The 20,000-nt window shown below is 39.6% G+C and overlaps 3 protein-coding genes across 3 annotated transcripts in view; 2 read left to right on the top strand and 1 right to left on the bottom strand.

Annotated features, from left to right (window-relative positions):
* LOC113807006 (PHD and RING finger domain-containing protein 1-like) overlaps nt 1–1,313 on the bottom strand; it is a 33,412-nt gene extending 32,099 nt beyond the window's left edge. The window contains exon 1 of the mRNA XM_070134966.1: nt 1,169–1,313. The gene's annotated coding sequence lies outside the window, so the exon portion shown is untranslated. The remainder of the gene's footprint in view (nt 1–1,168) is intronic.
* Nucleotides 1,314–2,352: 1,039 nt separating this feature from the next.
* On the top strand, nt 2,353–7,689 carry RpS13 (ribosomal protein S13). The gene is made up of 4 exons (XM_070134965.1): nt 2,353–2,502; nt 2,738–2,865; nt 7,075–7,240; nt 7,531–7,689. The coding sequence occupies exons 1-4, from the start codon at nt 2,480–2,482 to the stop codon at nt 7,667–7,669; spliced, it is 456 nt and encodes a 151-aa protein (XP_069991066.1). The 5' UTR covers nt 2,353–2,479; the 3' UTR covers nt 7,670–7,689.
* A 7,732-nt stretch (nt 7,690–15,421) lies between these two features.
* Nucleotides 15,422–20,000, top strand: part of LOC113810226 (uncharacterized) — a 4,896-nt gene continuing 317 nt past the window's right edge. Inside the window, exons 1-4 of the mRNA XM_027361939.2 lie at nt 15,422–16,257; nt 18,780–18,848; nt 19,381–19,467; nt 19,589–20,000. The exon at nt 19,589–20,000 is cut by the window's right edge and continues 317 nt beyond it. Coding sequence (XP_027217740.1) covers nt 15,949–16,257; nt 18,780–18,848; nt 19,381–19,467; nt 19,589–19,657 — 534 coding nt within the window. The 5' untranslated portion in view covers nt 15,422–15,948 and the 3' untranslated portion in view covers nt 19,658–20,000. The remainder of the gene's footprint in view (nt 16,258–18,779; nt 18,849–19,380; nt 19,468–19,588) is intronic.

The following is a 20,000-nucleotide window of genomic DNA, read 5'->3' as shown; positions in this document are numbered from 1 at the left end:
GAAGAGAAATGAGAGAATTCTTCAATTTACAGGCCCCTTGAACTATTCACCTTATTACACAAAGAGTACATCCAAAATTATACTTCTGTCAAACTGCATTTCCTTAGTATATTTTATCAAACCCATGCAATCACAGCATTATCTCTATTAGGTCTTCTACATCTACAGAAATATGGGATATCAAACCATAATCCTAAAAGTATACAATACCTTTAATTTAAAACAAAAAAACTCTTCTCCAATATGCTCACTTCATAAAATGAAATTACTCATCTGATGCAATAATCATTTGGGTTAAAATTCTATGCATACTTGAAAAACTCACTCCGTTCTTACACAACCCTCACAAGCAAAGTATATCCAGTCAATACATACTCCCAAACACAGGACCATACAGTACACCACTAGTCTTCCCCAGAATCAAACAAAGAAAGTCTGCAATATGTCAAATAAATCATAACAGGGACCACTTTCAACAACAAGCCCCGGGTCTCTGCCTCTCTCAGCATACCCACAGACACAACACAACCAAGCTGTTTGTGCACTGAGCTTCCACAGACACCAACGGCATTTAAATACCCACGTTAACGCAACATACATGCATCTAAGCATCCCATAATACTGCTGTAAGCCCGAATTCCTGGCCAATTCATCTGAAAACTACTGAAATAAACATCTTTTCCGAAATCAAACCTCTCGAGGGGTCACAAACACCTAACAAACTCAAACCTCGACACTAAAGCCCGTAACTCTGCAACTAGCACAAACTCTTCCACACAACCCAACGAGGCAAGAAACACATTCCATTAGGAATCTCTCGCACCTCATAGTCATAAAACAAGCCTAACAACAACAATAAGCGAAAGGAGGTCTTTAAATACGAGGTTCCGCCCCTGTAACAAACACTAACATGACATTTGCTTTGTTTCGTTTGTACTTTTTGGACGTTTCCCCCCCGATTATGGCTTCCCTCGGTGCTCACTAAATAACCAATCCAGATAATAACTCATCACAAAGCCTGGGCCGGGAGGTTGCAAGGACCAGAAAATATTTGCAGCAAAGATTGGCAGCCGAAAAGACAGCTTCCCTAAGCAAAACAATCAGATCAATCCAATGGACGCCCGTTTATGTCGGACGAACTGACGCCAACGACACCTAATTTACACACCCGAATATACGGTTCCTGTCCTGTAAGATGAAGGAGGCGGTGATAGTCCTAGTTCTCTTAGTATTTCACCATGTAAAGATAAACAACGGATTCTCTCATAATTGGAAGTCGGCGTCGGCCATTTCTGGGGGTCGTAAGTTCCACTGAAGAAAGCGGAAGTCTTTAAAAAATATTTATTTTTTTCTTTATTTGTCACTTATGTATACTGCCTGCTAGAAATATTCAGGTTTATCAATTTGTTATTTATATTAATGAAAAAACACTGTGGTGTAATAAGACTCTTGATTTCATGAAGAATTTCACCTGTCAAATGACAGCGAAAAATATTTGGAACACCAGGGTTTAGGAAAGCATCTGCTGTAAAACAAGTAATATTTTTATCATTAAAAGTTTGTTTGTGAATATGATGATGACAAGAAACCTTAAACGTAATTGATATATTTTGTTGAAAAATAGCAATACAAATCTCGTAGCCACATTTAGGAAATATGACTCAGTGCCTGATAGGGTTATTACTCCAACAGAATATAAATAAAAAGCTGGAAAAACATCCCAAACTCTCATAAAAATATAAGAGCCTTTTTTAATTAAACATAGATAGTTTATGCCATTCTCTCTTTAAAATAAATTTCGAACATAATAGCATTTAGCAAATGCATCAAGACATTATTGGAACCTGGTGCCAGCGTTACCAACTTAGCGCTAAATATAGCAAATCTGTTGATTAGGTCATTTTCTTTCGAATTTCACACATTTTGATGACCCTTTGGCCACTTCTTATGGACAAGGATTATCTATGCTTCTTTATTCTTTTTAAATAGAAAGAAATCAAGTAGCTAATGATTGCATGATAATGTGATAACGTGGGATCGACAGATAACATTTGTTTAATTTTCTATTCACATTACACTTTGACTTTTAACAGGTTAATATTTTATTTATCGTTTGAGCATACATAGATTTTTTTGGTTGCTAAAGGTGTATTGCAATTTATGACTGATTTGAATAGTTACAAGGTGGTATGTATAATGTATATAATACCTCCTAAACACTATATGATAACTACTATTTGATCTATCTTAAACTATGCTCGCATAATATTGTATTTAATGAGGCACAATTTCTAAACAAAAGTCACATTTCAATCTCCCGAAAAAAATACAAGTTATGCGCTTTTCTAGCACCTTCCGGAGTCTAGCGCCCCGAGCGAGCTCTTCTTGGCAACGCTGAGATTAACGCAGCTCCTTCTTTCTCCGGAGGTTCGGTCTCTCATTAGGTCCGCGTGGAAACCTCACCACACATTTTTTCGCCATGGGTCGCATGCACAGTGGAGGGTGAGTGTTTTATGATTTCCTAACCGTGGATGGGATTGTAATGAAGGCGAGGGATAAGATTTTCAAGGATTTGGATCCGTATTTTAATCACATTAGCCCAAAGAATGGCGTTGTTTACCCGACTTTTCCGGAGGAGGGAACCACCACGTGAATACCCGGGGATGATAAACACGGCCGTTGAAATTCGGTTCCAGACTGCGTCCTAATCTCTCCTCCTCCTCTCTCCCTCCCGCAGAAAGGGTATTTCCCAGTCATCCCTGCCATACCGTCGCTCAGTCCCCAACTGGCTGAAGCTAACCAAGGAAGACGTCGAGGAACAGATCATCAAGCTCGCCAAGAAGGGCCTCACTCCCTCCCAGATCGGTAAGGCTCTCGAATTGCGTTCTTAAGGGTGGCTGGGCTTTCAGCTGGCCTATCTTGTAGGGCTTGTGGAGTTTTTGTAGAGTTGGCGATGTAAATTTGCGGGTTCTGTTGCCACTACGTGTAAGGTGGGTGGGAAAAATTCGAAGTGCAAATGCGTATGTTTTGCATAACGTGGGCCGTGGTACGTGTGTGAACTGAAGTGCTTTGTGGAACTGGAAATGCAATGAGAAATTCGAAGACCGAAAATGGAACATTTCTGAGGAAAGAACTTGCATATACAGTGGCATGTGGTTTATGCATACAGCAAAGCCTTTGAATGTGATTAAGGCCTCTCTTGGCTTGAATTAGCAAGGGTAAATGTTTAGAATATGTTCACATAACCAATTGCAATTTTTGTATGGATGGATTTTCCTTTACTGCACTTGTAGGAATCATGCAGTGGAACCCCCAGAAACCACCACATTTTTGGCCCTAGCAGGGGAGGGCTTGGAAGGTACTAGGGAAATTGTAGTGTAAATATGAAGTACATACAAAATGTCACTGATTACACATTCAAAATAAGTTTTGTACAATGGAGGAGGCTCTGCTGTCCTGTGACCCCCACCGAATTCATGGCAGGGTAGTGTATGACTTGCGTGCAGGTGCGCCTGATGTCTGATCTACACATTATCCTTCCGCACAGAGGTGATGGATCCTTAGTTGTCCAGGACCGGGGGTTGGGGGCAGCAACCCCACATGGGAGGCTGGCTGTTCCTCATGCATATGACTATATATTGACCAATTCTGTATGTTATTCATTATTTACCCCTGAATTTCCCTGTTACCATTGTTGCCCTCGCCTGCTTTTGGATTGTGGGTGATGGAGGTTTCCCCTGACATTATTTCTATATATTTGGGTGGTAGTGAGAATATTCCATAAATACTGCTATCATTGTGATTGATCAGGTGAAGGTACTCTGAATATTTACATTAATTTGGTAACTTTAACTTCATAACTAGTTGACTTCAAGGAATTACAAATGGATGCTCCAGGAAATGTATATGGTTTCTGATCTTGAGTAAATGTATTAAAGTGCAATGAATTTAAATCATTCAGGTGCCTGAAAGAATGAGCAAAAACAAAAGCCAGAGCATTTCAAGTCCAGCCAAGTCATGCAGTGGCAGGAATGTTTAGGCACTGTTTTGAAATAGTTCTTGATTGCCAGGGAGGCCTTGTAAGCCAGCAGAAAATGGGTATCTGTTACCAGGGTATCGTATGAACCCAAAACCAAAGCATAACCTTTCCTACCTTCTATTTATTCCCTAGACAGGAGGGGCAAGGTCCTGCTCCCCCCCTTTATTGGCACTTTGTGCCAACGTATAGAAAATAGATGCTAAGAATTGCCTGTATGAAAGTGTTGTGGACTTGGTCTCTGAGTGGTGATATGCAGTTAGTATATTCATTTTTTCTGTAAATATGAGGTTACAGTAGCTGTACCTGTGTGTAGGACTCCATTTTTTATGCTCTGTAAGATGCCGGCATCCATTTTCCTCAATCTGTGCGATGCACAATTATTAAGGAAAATGGATAGTGCAAAGAAAGGGAGCTTTATTATTGATAACAGTATTGTGCACATAATTATTGAGATGGAATGTGCTAATGCTTTACGGTACGGATAAACTTTTTAGTTAGACCAACTCTCACAAAATTTAATCAGAAGTTCCTCTGATTGGATATCTTTTTCATTTATTTGTGGCATTACTGTTCATTTTGGCAGATTATTTCATGGTTAATTGTTACTGAGAGTGATGAACCAACCAAAAACTAAATCCCAAAAGCAGGGTATCCTGCAAACCCAAACACCCAACCTAACCTTTCCTACCTTCTACCCCCCCCCCCCCCCCATTAGCACTTTATGCCAGCCTATAGAAAAACAGACATTAAGAACTCTGGCTGTGTGAGGATGATATGGACTTAATCTGAGCGGTGATATGCAGTGAATGTCATTTTATGCTAAATGTGAGGCCGTTGCAGCTTAAACTGTCATCCATTTCCCCTCTATCTCAGTGTTGCTCTCCTATAACCTATACCATTGCTTGTACCATTGGCTGCAATTTTGTCCACCTTGTCCTCTTAAGACTCTTCAATTTGGCCTGACTTAGTGCATCCATACTGTGAAGATTAACCAGGACATCTGACACTGACACTTCTCTTAACCCCTTGGATCCGATTGCATGATGGAAATCATGGAGCTGAAAACCCCAGGCAATGGGCTATGCACGTGGCCAACATCCTGGGTGTGCTGCGTGTAGGCCAGGCACGCACGGACACCCATGAGCGGTGACAATTGTGCCTCCCTTTTGAAAATTTTTGTTAGAAGTACTTTAGCTTTATTGTTATTTTCCAATGTCCATATTTGTCTTTTGGTTTCTTATGCAGATGGTAATTACTTATTTTCCTTGGACAGACTCCATATCTCTGTAGTAAATAGCTCACTGCAAGAAGAAAAAAAGAATATTTGGTTGTCCCTTTTTTTTTAATTTTCAATTTTACACAATACAACCTGCACCACCGGTCACAGTGGCCAGGAATACGGTGCGCAGCATGGAAATGGCATCCTCCCTGGAGCTGGTGCTCTTCCAATCACTGCTTATGCTCGTTATATTCCACATTCGTTTATCGATAGGAATAATGTTAAAGCCCCCTTCTAAGTGCCAAATGAGTTGAATCACACTCCAAGAGGTTTGTTCATTCATGGCGAGTCTTTACCATCACCCTTGCCAGCACTCATGATGGCAGTTTGGGCCACCCGGGCCGTGGCCAGTTTGCCTAGTTGATAGCATATTCACATCACCCGGGCAGCTGCCCAAGTTTTTCCTTGATGTGACTGCAACATCATCCAGGTCCAAAGGGTTAAGATGTACATATATTGAACAAATGAAGCCTAACTAGTATAACTTCCTAATGCACCTCAGTGACTGCACCACACACACAGTATTATTGCAAGGTATTACTTTGACTAGTTCCTTAAAATAAATCAGAGGTCATTTCATCAGAATATCCAATTGCTGTTTTTTCATCCTTTACCAAGTGTCTTGCTTGTCTTTACATGTCTAGAATAGAATGGCGAGAAACGATGTCATGGCCTAAATAATCTTGAAGCTGACCAACCCTGTCCCAGATATATTTGGCAAGACAAGAGCTAGGACTAGTTCCTCCTTTGCAAATGAATTGCAAGGGATGTCTGCAAACCCTACTTGACAATGTGCAAGATGGGTTACTGTTACTGGAGTGAGGTGTTAGGCTACGTCATCACTGGGCTGCAAATTGCAAATTAGGTTAAAGGATTGTAGCTTTACTTTTATTTGTGGAGATTATATTTACAGCAAGTAGTTATTTGTTCCTAATGGCCCTAACCTTGAGTTATCTACTCTAATTCTGGGCAGTTATCCTATTCTTGAACAGCTTCCCCAAATTTAATTGTATATATCTCCAATTATATAGTAGCTAGTAGCTGTTTGTAGTGATATTGCATATAAACAAATTGATATAGATTTCACATTTTGTAAAATAGATAGATAGATAGATAAAAAGTAATTAAAAAAAGATAAAGGCAGTGTCCAGAATCAGAGTATTACAAATGTGGAGTTTACATATTGTGTTCTCTTTGCTTTTAAATTTGTTTGTAGCTAATGAGATCCATTAAATTTAATCCAAGCAGTTGTTTGTTGAGAGGGATGATAGCCATTTTTGTGTTTTTACACATTGAATATTACAATTATTCAATTTTTCTTGTTCTATTTTTTGATAAATGTAAGTGGAAGTTGAGATGTTGCATTTTTTAATCATACGAAATTTGCACCATTAAAGTTAAAAAGTTGAGTGCTCGTAATGTATGCTATGGTAGTCCCATTAAAAAGGAAATGTGAATTTGTGAAATATCCTGTGTAGATACAATATAGATATTTGATAGAATGTGTAGTTTAGAAAAATTCAGTTTCACTTATATGAAATGTATAGCGTTAGCTAAGTTTCACTTGAGTTTTTGTTGATATGATGTTAAGATAAAACTCATTGAATCTTAATATGCTATTACTATAAAGGTACAAGGTTATCAAAATAGGTTTTGTTTGTCAGTAATAAATATTTAACATTAAAAGCAAAGATTCAGACAAGTTGTTTTTCTTGTATTTTTTTGTGTATATTTATGAAAATATTTTCTTCCCCAGGTGTCCTGCTCCGAGATAGCCATGGTGTCGCCCAGGTGCGCTTTGTCACAGGCAACAAGGTTCTGCGTGTGCTGAAGGCCAAGGGTCTGGCTCCTGATATCCCTGAGGATCTGTATCACCTTATCAAGAAGGCTGTTGCCATCAGGAAGCATCTTGAGAGGACAAGGTAAGAATCAAATGTATGAAGTAATGCCTGAAATGCAATCTAATCTTCTTGCAAACAAGCTACACAGTTGAAACCAGACTTCGGCTGTATTTATTATACATTTATTATTTCCTTGGATATTCTAGTGCTTTCCTCTGTGGATAGTTCCCTGTGGATCAGAAACAAGGTTTTCTCTTCTTAACACATCACCATTTCTGTTTCATTGTCCACATCTTTATACAAAGTTTCATAGAGCCAGTTAGATTGGTTCGAGAACATGCCTAATGTATCTTTTTCTTTGTCACTTTCAGGAAGGACCGTGACGCCAAGTTCAGGCTTATTCTTGTAGAGTCCCGTATTCACCGTCTTGGCCGTTACTACAAGTCCCGTGCAGTCTTGGCCCCCAACTGGAAATATGAGTCATCTACTGCCTCCGCTCTTGTTGCGTAAATAAAGTTTAGACAAGTGTTTCAAGCTTTTTGTGTAACCTTTTCATTCTTTCAAACAAGAAATACCTTTTGCTAAGGCTTGTACAGTAGTATTGGGTTTTATAAATGTTTTTCCTGTTAAAGGAATATCTGTATTGTGAATGTTATTTAGCAGATACATCCTTTACCGTTAAGTATTTTCCAATCGAACTATACAAGACAAAATGTTAAATAAAGAATATTATGGATTTGCATTATGCTTATACTACCTGGAATCTGCAATGTGAATAGCAGAATAATACAATGGTGCAAAGGTATAAAAACCATGAGAAGACCGCTTTGAAAATCTGATGCAAAGTAGAAGCCTACTTTAATCCTTATTGGGCTGTGACACTACACATTTAAACCAAAATTTTCAGAATTAGGACGTCACTCAAGTTGGTCTTTCATCTGGTATAAAAAGATTCAGCCAGCTTGAATTGTGCTCCCTTTTGTATAATGAAGAAATGGATTGACCAGTACTTCTAAATTTTTATATCATGTAGGGTCAATAACCCCTTAACAAGTCTGAAGGACTGTTGGGATATCTTTGGTCCTCAGACCTCGGCTCAACCAATTTTGCAAGGTCTTTTTATTCCACTTTCTGTTCTCCAACCCCTTCTGTCCACTTCCAAAGATATGAAAGGATAAAAGGCTGGGTTTGCCTCCCCCCCCCCTCCAATTCCTTGCTCGTTGCTCTCGTGGGGGTGGGGGCTTAAGACACTGAGACTGAGGCCCAATGTAGGGGATCACCCCTATCTTGGACATCAGCCCTTCCCTCAACTAATTTTGCATTGTCTCGTCTTCTCCACCTTTACTTTTCCTTCTCTTCATCCCCTTCTATCCACTTCCTAAGATGTGAAAGCCACGCTGAAAGGATGAAAGGCTGGCTTTGTCTCAGTCCTGAACGGCTATCGTACTCCGTTTACTATTCCCTCTTTATCCTTTTCACTACCATACTAACCTACAGTGCTCTACAACCTTTGACTTCTAACACATTGTTTCCTAATTGCAAATTCATTTTCATCTTTTTGCCACAATACTTTGTCATAATGCTGTATGACCTTTCCTTACCTTCTACCCAAAATATTCCTACATCTCCCTCAGTATCTCTTCCTCTTACTCCTTTTCTCAGCCAATTTGTTTACCCATTCTAAATCCAGACACTCCAATCTCTACTTCCCCAGTACTTATTTCCTCCCTCCTCGCTCTTATTACATCGGACAATCTAAACGTTCCACTCCATCTCCTCCTGCATCCTCTCCAACACCCACCTCTTCCTCTGCCCCTTCTTTTCCCCCCATATAAGATAATCTTTGTTTCTCAGACCTCCCCAATCAACTATCTAATCATGGCCCAAGATAACATGCCTATAACCCATCCATCCTCCAGACTCTCCTCTCCCATTCCCTTGACACTCAAAGTGGCTGCCAACGTCCATCCTCCTCGTTCCTCTCCCTTCCTCCCAACACCTACCATCCCCCTCTTGTTTCATCTGCATCGCCACCTCCCCCGTTCTTTCCCTGTTATCCTTTTCCACTCCCATAGATACACATATATGACTCGTCGCAATACCGTTCACTGGATCCTCCCCGTCCTGACATTTCTCCTAAAACTGCTTTATGATCTAATCGCCCTTAACCTTCCTTTCCCCCTTTTGCTAATCCCTCCCATACCTCCTTTGACAACTTTCTCCTCCTCAGACGCATGCATATCCTCCATTTGCTAATCCTTTCCTTAACCCATTTGTACACGCCCATTCTACCCCTTTTTAACCCTTTCAATACCATGCTATCTTCAACTCCTGTACTCTTACTTGTGACATATTGTTCCTTGTCTTTTTCGCCGCCACACTTTCCTTCAGTGATAGATGAACTTTGATGTTTAGCCCATTTAATTTGCTTTGTAACCATTAACCATTTCGGAATAAAGATATGAATCCATCTCTTGTTCCGATTAAATTCACACAGCGCTCTGAACTGCTCTTCCAGCTCGGACAGATGACTTGTTAAAGGTCGATTCACACACATCAGTAGCTTATCATTGCTGTGTTAGTCTAGTAAATGCGAAATCCGTGACGCTTCAGTAACGTCTTTTCACACATATCCGTAGTGACTCTGACTTCTTGATGAGGTGGAACTGGCTGAACATAAGCTGAAGAAAAGAAGATAGGCACATGAAACCTGGAAGAAATGAGAGAGTAAAGGAGAGTTTGCTAACCTATTCAATGAATTAATTGATGATGGAACATTTTTCCAGCACTTCAGAATAACTAAAATAAATTCATCCTATTGGTCAGTAAAACGCAGGTTCACCTGAATAAGCTAGACTCGCTGGATAAAGGCTATGGGACGATTAGCAGTTTGTTTGAAGTTGAATAATACAAATATTTTGTAGTATGGTTATTCATTGTATTTATCTATTCTTATCCACACAGGAGATTTTCCTTAACAACAAACAAATCTTAAGGCACTTATTTTGCTATACAGTATATTAAAAAAAGCTAAATTCATGATTCATTTTTGAGGAGAAGCCCACAGCACGGATCCGACGTCCGTGAAAGATAAAAAAATATCGTTGGCGACGATATACAAAATTACGGCACGGAGACGGAACTGACACAGAGTCAAAACACGGTACTGCGCCGGGCATGTGAAAGCGTCGGCCGAATTCAAAGTAACGATGTTTTTTTTTCACCGACACTGACGGACTGGTCGGACGCGGCACTGACACGCCACTGATATGTGTCAATGTGCCTTAACTCCGACGGAGCCCTCAAACCCAGAAAAGAATACAAGTATTACTCTTGTTAACATAAGCTTATATTTTTGGACTGCACGCCCTAAAGTTCACTGCGATATACACTTTTAGCAGATTCTCCGACAGAATTAATGAAAAGAGCAATTCCGGACGCAGCCTAGTGATAGTCGGTGAGAAAATCTATAGTCATTCTCATTGCACCATTGTGGTTGCATTTAATGATAAAAATTCACTTGTACCCATGTTATTGTTTACAGATAATTATGTTATGTTACATGAAGCTGATATTAAATCAAATATTTAATGAAATTAAACATATTGAATGTCATGTACCAAATTAAAGTTTTGTTTGCGCATTACTTTTCATACTGCTGCTCCTGCATATAACATGTTTCGATCAAGCAATAAGGCGTCAGTCCCCTAGGCAAATATAATTATCAAATCATGTAACAGTGTACATATTTGGGAAGTGAGTGGCGAGGGCACGCAGGAAAACCGCTGGCAAAACTTGTATGGATAAAACGTGTACCCATATCACACGCACTTTTTCCGTCATTATTTTTTGCGTTTCCAAATGAACTCCGTATGAAAATAATTTAAACAAACATGGCGCTATCGGAGTTAGGTCCCGGGAATCACACACAAATTCTGACATATTACGTTATTTTAAAGAAATATTTTGATGTATATTGTATATACGAATGTTCTAAAACATTAGCTTATGTTTACATTCACTCATCCTAATTTATTAATAGCACAAGATCAACACGGAAATTAGTCAGACGGAAATGGTCGTAACCGTCTTGGTCTGGGAGGCGTTCCGTTTGTAGACGATCCTTGCAGAAAGCCTCAAATTCAAACGGAACCCCAGAAATTGACGGAAAAAGTGCTAGTGTGATAGGGCCTTCATAAGTGGCCAAAGTCAGCCGCTTGGAAACCTCTCAACCTGGGTACACTGCTGAAGAAGCGGGGTGTGGTTTCCCTGCTCGCAAAGAATTGCCGACACGAGTGAAAACGGTTTATAAGATTCGAGTCGAGTCCTATAAAAATAAGGCTGATTTTAATTCCAATTGTGAATAAAAAACTAACAATAGACGGAAAAGGAACCACATTACTTGTGAGACACTTGTAAAACTTTAGTACATTTGGTTATGCATTGGGTCCACAGGTTCAAAATGTCTTGTCCGCAAATTATACAGGCGGGTAGGCCTTAGCACTTTCCGCGACAAGTGATACTCAGGCCGGTATTCATAAGAGGAATAACAACCATGCTATATGTCTTGGGTCGAATCTTAGTAACAAACGCGAAATATTGCGAAATGGCAGTTCGACAATTTTGCGCAGCCACCTGCATGGTGAAGACAAAAGCGCGAAGCTACAGTTTTAAGTGTGGCACACGCACAAACACACACACACACACACACACACACACGAATATATAATGTATATATATATATATATATATATATATATATATATGTGTGTGTGTGTGTGTGTGTGTGTGTGTGTGTATGTATGTATAATTAGAGAAAGAAAGATGAATTAAGATATATAGAGAAAAAATTAGATAAAGCCTGAAAACGCCTAGATAGCCAGGCAGACAAATAAACAGATAGATAAAGGGAGGGCTTTATATATATATATATATATATATATATATATATATATATACATATACATATATATATATACATAAAAAAGTTACTTAGAGACAGAAAGCCCGAGACGGAGAGAGCGAAAGAAAGGAAAACGATGCAATTAAAACTTTTTTTTTAGACAAAGGAAGTTCTATGCCAACCGTAGACCAAAACATAACAAGTCAACTTTAGCATCGTCAGGTTAAAAAACAAAGTATGATGAGACTCTTAAATAATACAAAATAAGAATAAGAAAATAGATGCATATGCCCAGGGCCTCTTCGCTGTATCGCTTCGCCAGGCCCTGAAGAATCAGTGCAGCGACAACACCTTCGGTATATTCGTGTTTTATTGTTCTTCCCTTCGTTGTTTTTTTACAGTTTGTTGAGCATAAATACTGCACTTGATGACACGAATACCTATGAAAATATATGAAAATTGATTTGAATTCTCAGGTTTCATTTCTCATACTGTCAGAGAACTCGCATCTACAATTTTTTTTTTTCGTTTTTTCGTCTTCATTTATATTAGAAATTATATCCGCATGTTATTCTGATTCTCTAACAAACACAACGAACACAAAACCGTTTTCATACCACCTTTTGCTGTGAAAAAGAGGGAATGTGAGTGCTCAATAATATAATCAAACAACTTTAGGGAACTTTTATTTTGCATTCCAGAAGAAAATTTATAGGATGTAATGAGGACAGTTTTTTTTTCACTTGCAATTATGACCAATGTCTTTATCGACATTCCTAGGGTTTGTAGAGCAGTAACGTTCACGACATCACTTAGAAGTTAATGCCATCATTCTTCAACAAGCCAAAGACACGGCGGAGGGCGTACGCAAGTGAACGGCAAAATCAATGAGTAGTGAATGGGGTTGGAATACCGTTGGTAGTTACTCTATCGAGACCGTCGCTGCTCACAGGTTGCTCTCTGAGAGTCCTACTTCAGCGTTCTTCAGTCTTCAGTAATATGTCAACGGCGATTAGGTGGTAGTTTAGTGGTGCTTCATTGACGTTCCAGCAGCTGTTCAGTGGCATAACTACGGCCAAGAGATTATCACTGACAATGGTGGTCGAGCACTCATTCCGCGGGTCCCGGCAGCTTCGAATCTTGTTCGTGGCCATAGCGCTTCTTGGGTTCTTTCCCTACTGGTGCAGGAAGAACATCTGCAATCCGATCTTCAGCATGAAACTCCTTTTGTGGGACATCTTCGTGCAGCTGTTCCTAATTTGTGGCAATTACCTTCAGACGGCGAAAGTGTTTCTTAGCCTCGTCACCCAAGACGTCGGTGGCTGGGCGTTTGGCATCTCGCTCATCTTGGCGGGAACTTGCCAGGTTGTGACGCCCATCTTGGTTATGCTGAGGAGCAAGAGGCTGGTGTCGATGTTGAGAGACCTTCCCGCAGTGCTGGAGGAAGAAGGAGAAAAGGGGCTGAACTGGGAAGCCACCGACATCGCCTTCCTGGTGCTGATGGCCTGCCTCGTGGTCTTCTCCGCCGTCTACTACTCGTTGGTCGGGACCCTCGTCGTCGCGGAGATCATTTACCTGATCGTTTACTCAGTGTTTGTCTTCCTGTCCATGGGGTGCGTGATTGTGCTCTTCAGGAAGCTGCCGCGTCTGCTGACTCAGCAGGTCCAGCGAAGGGTGGAAGACGCGGTGGTCGCCTGCATCGAAGGCTCGCTCGACGACAGCCGGGCCGAGGGGCGCGAGGAGGACCTGGCTCCTCTTCACACCCTGGAGCAGGAAGTGCGCAAGGTAGTTATCTCTTGCACGAAGACACCCAATCATCGTGAACACACACATGGACGAACAAAACACACCGCGATCAGCCATAACCTCAAACACAACCTGCCTTCTATTCACACTCACCTACAGTAAGAGGCAGATGAAAGATGAAGAGCATAGTCAGCATAGTCCCTTGTAGGCATTCTCAACTGGTAACACTAGTGTGTGAGGTTGCTATGGTGATGGGATCATCATCTTTACCGTTGTAGTTTTATCATTATTATCACTAGTGAGACCATATTCATGATCATTATATTTATTGTTATTTGTATAATCCTTATGATCAAAAAGGCAATAATAAGAATCATAGTAACGATAATGCATACAATCATAACTCATAAAATAATAATAATAATAATAATAATAATAATAATACAAAAAAGGAAAGGACATTTTTTATATAGATATTCTGTTTCTGCTTTTGTTCCTTGTATTTTATTGTATTCTATGTTGCACAGTAATTTGAAATAATTCTTATGTCAACTTTCACAAGAAATAACAAACATTTTACGAAACTGTTATGGTCCATCGACATAATGGCTGGGAAGTCTTATCTTGAATTTTATAATAACAGTTTACCATGTGACAACTATTAGGATAGAAAGAATATATTAAATGCAATTGTGAAAAGAAATAGCGCCAGTCATCTGGAAACGGACTTACAGAGACAACGGGACTTCATTTTTAAGTTCGTTCCAGGCATGCGCATTTATTATCATTATTATGTTACTATCATCATTATCATTATCGCCATCATTATCACCATATTACTATCATCATTATCATTATCGCCATCATTATCACCTTTTATCATTATTATTATAATAATTATCATCTATATTACTATTATTATCCTTATCATTATTATTGCGTTATCTACATCATCTCTTTGTTATAATTATTATTAACGTTACCATTATTATTATGATAACGATCGATGATGCTGATAAATCTTTATTGCTATCTATTTCATCCTTTCATTATCAGCATTTCTCTCGTGATTCTGTGCAGACCAAAAGTGATCGTTCCTTCTCTCTTGACCATTGCCAAAATATTCTGCTGTCGTAAATGTTTTTTTTTTTTTTTTATATAGATAATTGGACACACTTGACTTGTTCTGGATCTGTGAACATTGCGAGTTTGGTGTATACAGTGTTAAGACGGCTGTGGCACGCCGGTTGATAATATAACGATGTTAACCTTTAAGAAATACGGTAATTTGTCATGAGAACAATTGTTGGCCAAGATTATGATGTAATTTGTACTAGTGATGCTTGGAATTGGGTGCTTAGTGGTTGCAAGACCTACTGATCTTTCCATAAACGTTTTTTTTTTCTTTTCATCTATAGTTTACTGCATACTGAAAAGCAGAAGTCTACATACACTCGCAGCTTGGCCCGTATTTTCAGGCGTCGCCCAAAGATGGCGCGGTATTCATCATATCCTAAGTAAAGAAGAGACAAGGAGGGAGAGGGAGGGGGAGGGGGAGGGGTAGCAGGGAAGAGGAGGGGGTAGCAGGATGGGTTGGGGGCGAACCTAGTGGCAATGGTTGCATGGCCAATGTTTGCCATTTTAGTGGCAAACATTGTTATCAATTTCAGTATTGTTATCATTTCTATTATGTTATTATACAAAGAGAGAGGTAATGGGTTATGAGTTGGTCTCTGTCTCTGTCTCTCTCCACACGCGCGCGCGCGCGGTCGTGTGTGTGTGTTCCCTTCTTCCAGAGATGGAAATAAAAAGAGGGGGAAGAGGTACACACTCACACAAATATGAATATATATGTATATGTGTGTGTGTAAGAGATAGAGAATCAAACAAAGAATACGTACCGGAATACCCCATAGCCAATTACTTTTCTTTTTCCTGCAAATGGCTTTTGATTATATCAACTATTATAACATCGGATGGTGCCATTAATATGTCAGCTAGTTATCATCTGCTCATTGCCACCTACACCGTCTGACTGCCTCCACCCCCTTCCCTTCTTCATCCCACTCTCTCGTTTCTCTTTAATTTACGACGAATACTGGTCATTTGGACCTGTTGAAACAACACAAAACTTCTGTGTATGGGTGTGCATCCATCCTCAGCCCAATATCCAAATTATACGAAACAGAATCTCACGAAGTCATCTTTCGCGAAGATACAGACCATTGTTGTTGTTTCCCTCCAGCTGAGTAACGTTCGAGGCAAAGTGGTGCGCAGTTTTTTCCTTTCTGTGACTGCGCTGATCACCGTGTGCATCGGTCTGGCCATCGCTATGTCCTACGCATCCTTCCGAGGTTTCCTGGTGAACGGAGGAACTGTTCTGTTGTTCTTCGTAGGCCTCTCGCTGATATACTTCTTCTACAACGTCGGGCAGTCGTGCAATGACCAGGTGAGTCGTGCACTCGTGTTATGATTCCCTGATGTAGATCATTTGTTTTGATGCGATTTGTGAGATGCAGTGTCAGGGAGACTGTTCTCTGGCAATAATTTTCTTTAGCAGAAATAGATGCATCGCAGTCTCTGTTATAATCGTTTTTAAAGACCAATTTATTATGCTGGAGCCAGAAATAGCATCATGTTGTATTGTCTGATTGATAGCACGTATCCCATGCTTGTATTTGGCTTCGATGTTTCGAGATAGAACAAACCTATGAACCGTATTTATGTTGACGAATGTAGAAAAGGTAAGAATGAGAATGAATATCTATCGTCACAGAGATTATTTGACCGGTTTTGAATATATCTTTGTCAGAAATAGATATATTCGAAACCAGTCAAGTACATCTCTTCTATTGTGAAGATATTCATTCTCATTCTTACTTTTTCTACATTTTATTGTATGGCCATTTCTTCTGTGTGTGATTGAAAGGAGCTCATTACATACGTTGAAAAGAAACAGTAAATATACCAGAACAATCTAGAGAGAATATACATCAAATACAGCATATAATTCAATTAGTTGATCTCCCTAAAAATGGCGTAAAACAAAATCTGGTCTATATGAGATTAAACATTTTAAAGATATTCCTGCCTTCAAGACATTCAACTATACTCTGGCCCGTATCAGAAGGAAAACTAGCAACTCAAACTAGATTATCACAATTCGCCAGACTTGAAAAGCGGCAGAAATCCATGGAAATATAGCATGAGTTTTGTAAAAGAAAGTAAAAAAAGTACAAGGCTAAGTAAAAGAGCGAATCAGAGTACATTAGACTCTGTTTATCTCCTGTGACTTAGTTAGATGCAGTAAAGTCTTGGTATGTCAGTTATTATTACTATTGTTTATTTATTATCATTTATTCATGGGGAGTGGGTGTCCGTTTCTTTTTTTTCGAAAACGGCAGTTTGGCTATAGTTAAGCGATATTTTGAAACACTTTATAAAGTATTTATACAGTTTTTTAATTACATGAAGTGCTGCCATATTTATAGTTTTCCATAGTCATTACGAGAACAATGTATATACTCCGTGTCCTTCACATGAAAATGTACATTGCTATATTAAAACTATGTGTATAAACAGTGCACCGTCAAATTAGTAAAATAAACATATGCAATATACATACGCAGCCACTCATCCATTCATACACACACACACGCACACGAACCGTTGGGCTTGTTTACCTGTCGCGTGAGGGTGTCTGTCTGTGTGCGTGTACGGCAAATAGCGCTAAAATGTTCAATTTGCTGCCTTGTGTACCCAACAGCGGCGGGCCAGAGGGGGCAAAATTACTTTCTACGATGACGCCTTTTCTGACATCTGTGTTTTGAGCGAGAGTGCTAGCATAAAGTGAAGTTCAAACTTGTCATGAAGAGCATAACAATCGATTAATATTTGTTTACACAAAATGAATGTAAGATATGGAGTCGTAGAGTAAGCGCGATTTTTTTTCTTTTTTGTTTATATCTATGTGTGTTTGCGTTTTTTTTTATGTTGTAGTTTTGTTTTTACGTACAGAGTTAGATGTTAGTGAATTGTTTAAGATGAATAATACCAATAGTCTACTTCATTTAAGCAACAACATGAAATTGCTGACAAACATAACACAGGACTATTTAGTATCAAATAAAGCGGGTCAGCTACAAAGCCGTAGAAAAAAGGGGGGGGGGCAATCGCCACACCCCACTCAGAATTGGAGGGGTACAGGACCCAACTTCCGCTCCCCACTCCTCAACGTGCGAGGACATTCCCTGTAAGCATACACACAGCAATTTCTTAATTGCCCAGTTATTGAGAACACTGACCCCCTGCAACTGAGAGGGCTACGGCGGAGTCTGGTGTTCTAAATAAAATAAACTTTACGTCATATATTATCTAAATAAAAATGATTGAGATTTTAGTGCAGAAATTGTTTATCTCTGTAAAACTGCTAAAATCCAGGTGATTTCGGGTGCTTCGCCCCCTGTTCCCCCACCGGGGCGCTGCCCCTGGACATCATCAGGGGCCTGCAGCGCCAGGATTTTTTGGGGGAGAACCTACTTTGAAAGGTCAATAGCATTGCCAGTAGTGTTCTTTCCATCAGACTGTATGCCTCTAGTGTGAGAATGCTAAGAACTGCAACTGAAATACACAATCGGGTGTCTCTTTATTGGTGTCCAACGAACTTTGAACACTTATTTTAGGCATCTATAGTGTAAAATACAATTCAGTTTTGCGTCAAATACACAGTGTATTGGTCATTTGCATTATTTACGCTGTGTGATAAATTTAGCTTTTGGCATTGAATTTCGACATGTGTAAAGCAAAACTTGTTATACATACTGCTTCCTTTCTTTACACGCACTAATCAAGTACCAGTTTAAAGTTGATTTAGTACATGGCTGCCAACATCCATTTCCATTATAACCTAATTATTTTCTGGGGTATATAAAAATATAAACAAAAAAACTACATTATGTATTTTACATGCAGGTGAACGACGCCGTAGAGACCCTACAGAACTTAAGCTGCAACTTTGCCAGTGCTGACGCGAAGGCCCAGGTAAGCATTCAAAAGCCTTAAAGACGGTTATGTGCGCTTAATACTTTAGGGCAGAATACATTTAATTTAGCAAAGGTTACGATTTATCCTTAAGTGTTACCAGCTGGGATAGAATGTCAGTTTTCATTACCGTTATACCTCACTGAGCCCACACCGGGACTTACTGAGAAAAGGACGAGGATAACCTACGTTACCACATCCTTTTTGAGATGTAATCCTTTTATCAAAATAAAGTTGTCAAAGTCAAAGTCACAATGGTGCTGTTTAGTGGTAGCGTTCTTGTCTGACAGTCTTGCTGACCTGCGTTCGATTCCCGCGCACTGCCAGTGGATGTGGTAACCCCGGCCATCCCTCGTTCACAAGGAGTAGTTTAGAAGCACAATAAACAGACAAGCCACAATTTGACTGATGTCACAGGAGCCTATCACAACATACCCTAAATGTACATTATTATTATTATTATTATTATTATTATTATTATTATTATTATTATTATTATTATTATTGATATTATTATTTTTATTATTTTTAGGTGTATCACGTCATCACCTGCCTTCAACCGCTTAGAAAATTCGACATGTGCGGATGGTACACACTGGACTACCCATCGCTAGTAACGGTTCGTCGCAGTCCTCCTCGGTCTTTGGATTATAGACACTTGAGTCACAATACATTGCAAATAATTTACGTTTTCTGTGAAGAATGGGAAAATGATAACGCCATAATGTCTTCATTTGCAGGCGGCAAGCGTTGTGGTCACGTATTTGGTGATTCTTCTTCAGGTTGGCGGACTGCAGCTGCAAAATTAAGTTGAGACTCCCAAACGAAGAGGTAGAGGGGGAGAGGGAGAGGGAGAGGGAGGGAGAGGGAGAGGGGTAGAGAGGGTTGTGTCATTATGCTTATATTATTCTAATATTATCTAGCGGGTAAAAAAATGTATCCCTATTCATACTGTGTCTATAACATAATTAATATAATCAATAAGTGCTGGTTTCTGGGCACTGCTGTTTGATCGATTTGATGTAGTTTCCGAGCAACAAAATAAGCATAATTGTTTAAGATTATCGACTTGGGCGCCTTGCACATTTTGCAGTGGTGATAACTGGCCTGGCCTCCAAAACTGCATCTTAATACATAATTTGTAGTGTATTT

This window comes from Penaeus vannamei, chromosome 20 (assembly GCF_042767895.1).
Source record: "Penaeus vannamei isolate JL-2024 chromosome 20, ASM4276789v1, whole genome shotgun sequence".
NCBI classification, from domain to species: domain Eukaryota; kingdom Metazoa; phylum Arthropoda; class Malacostraca; order Decapoda; family Penaeidae; genus Penaeus; species Penaeus vannamei.
Note: the sequence above shows the minus strand (reverse complement) of the source record. Positions and strands in the feature narration are given on the sequence as shown.

Coding starts and splice junctions, on each gene's coding strand:
- RpS13 (XM_070134965.1), top strand. CDS start 2,480: ATGGGTCGCATGCACAGTGGAGG. Junction 2,503..2,737: donor GGTCGCATGCACAGTGGAGG/GTGAGTGTTTTA, acceptor TCCCTCCCGCAG/AAAGGGTATTTCCCAGTCAT. Junction 2,866..7,074: donor CCTCACTCCCTCCCAGATCG/GTAAGGCTCTCG, acceptor TTTCTTCCCCAG/GTGTCCTGCTCCGAGATAGC.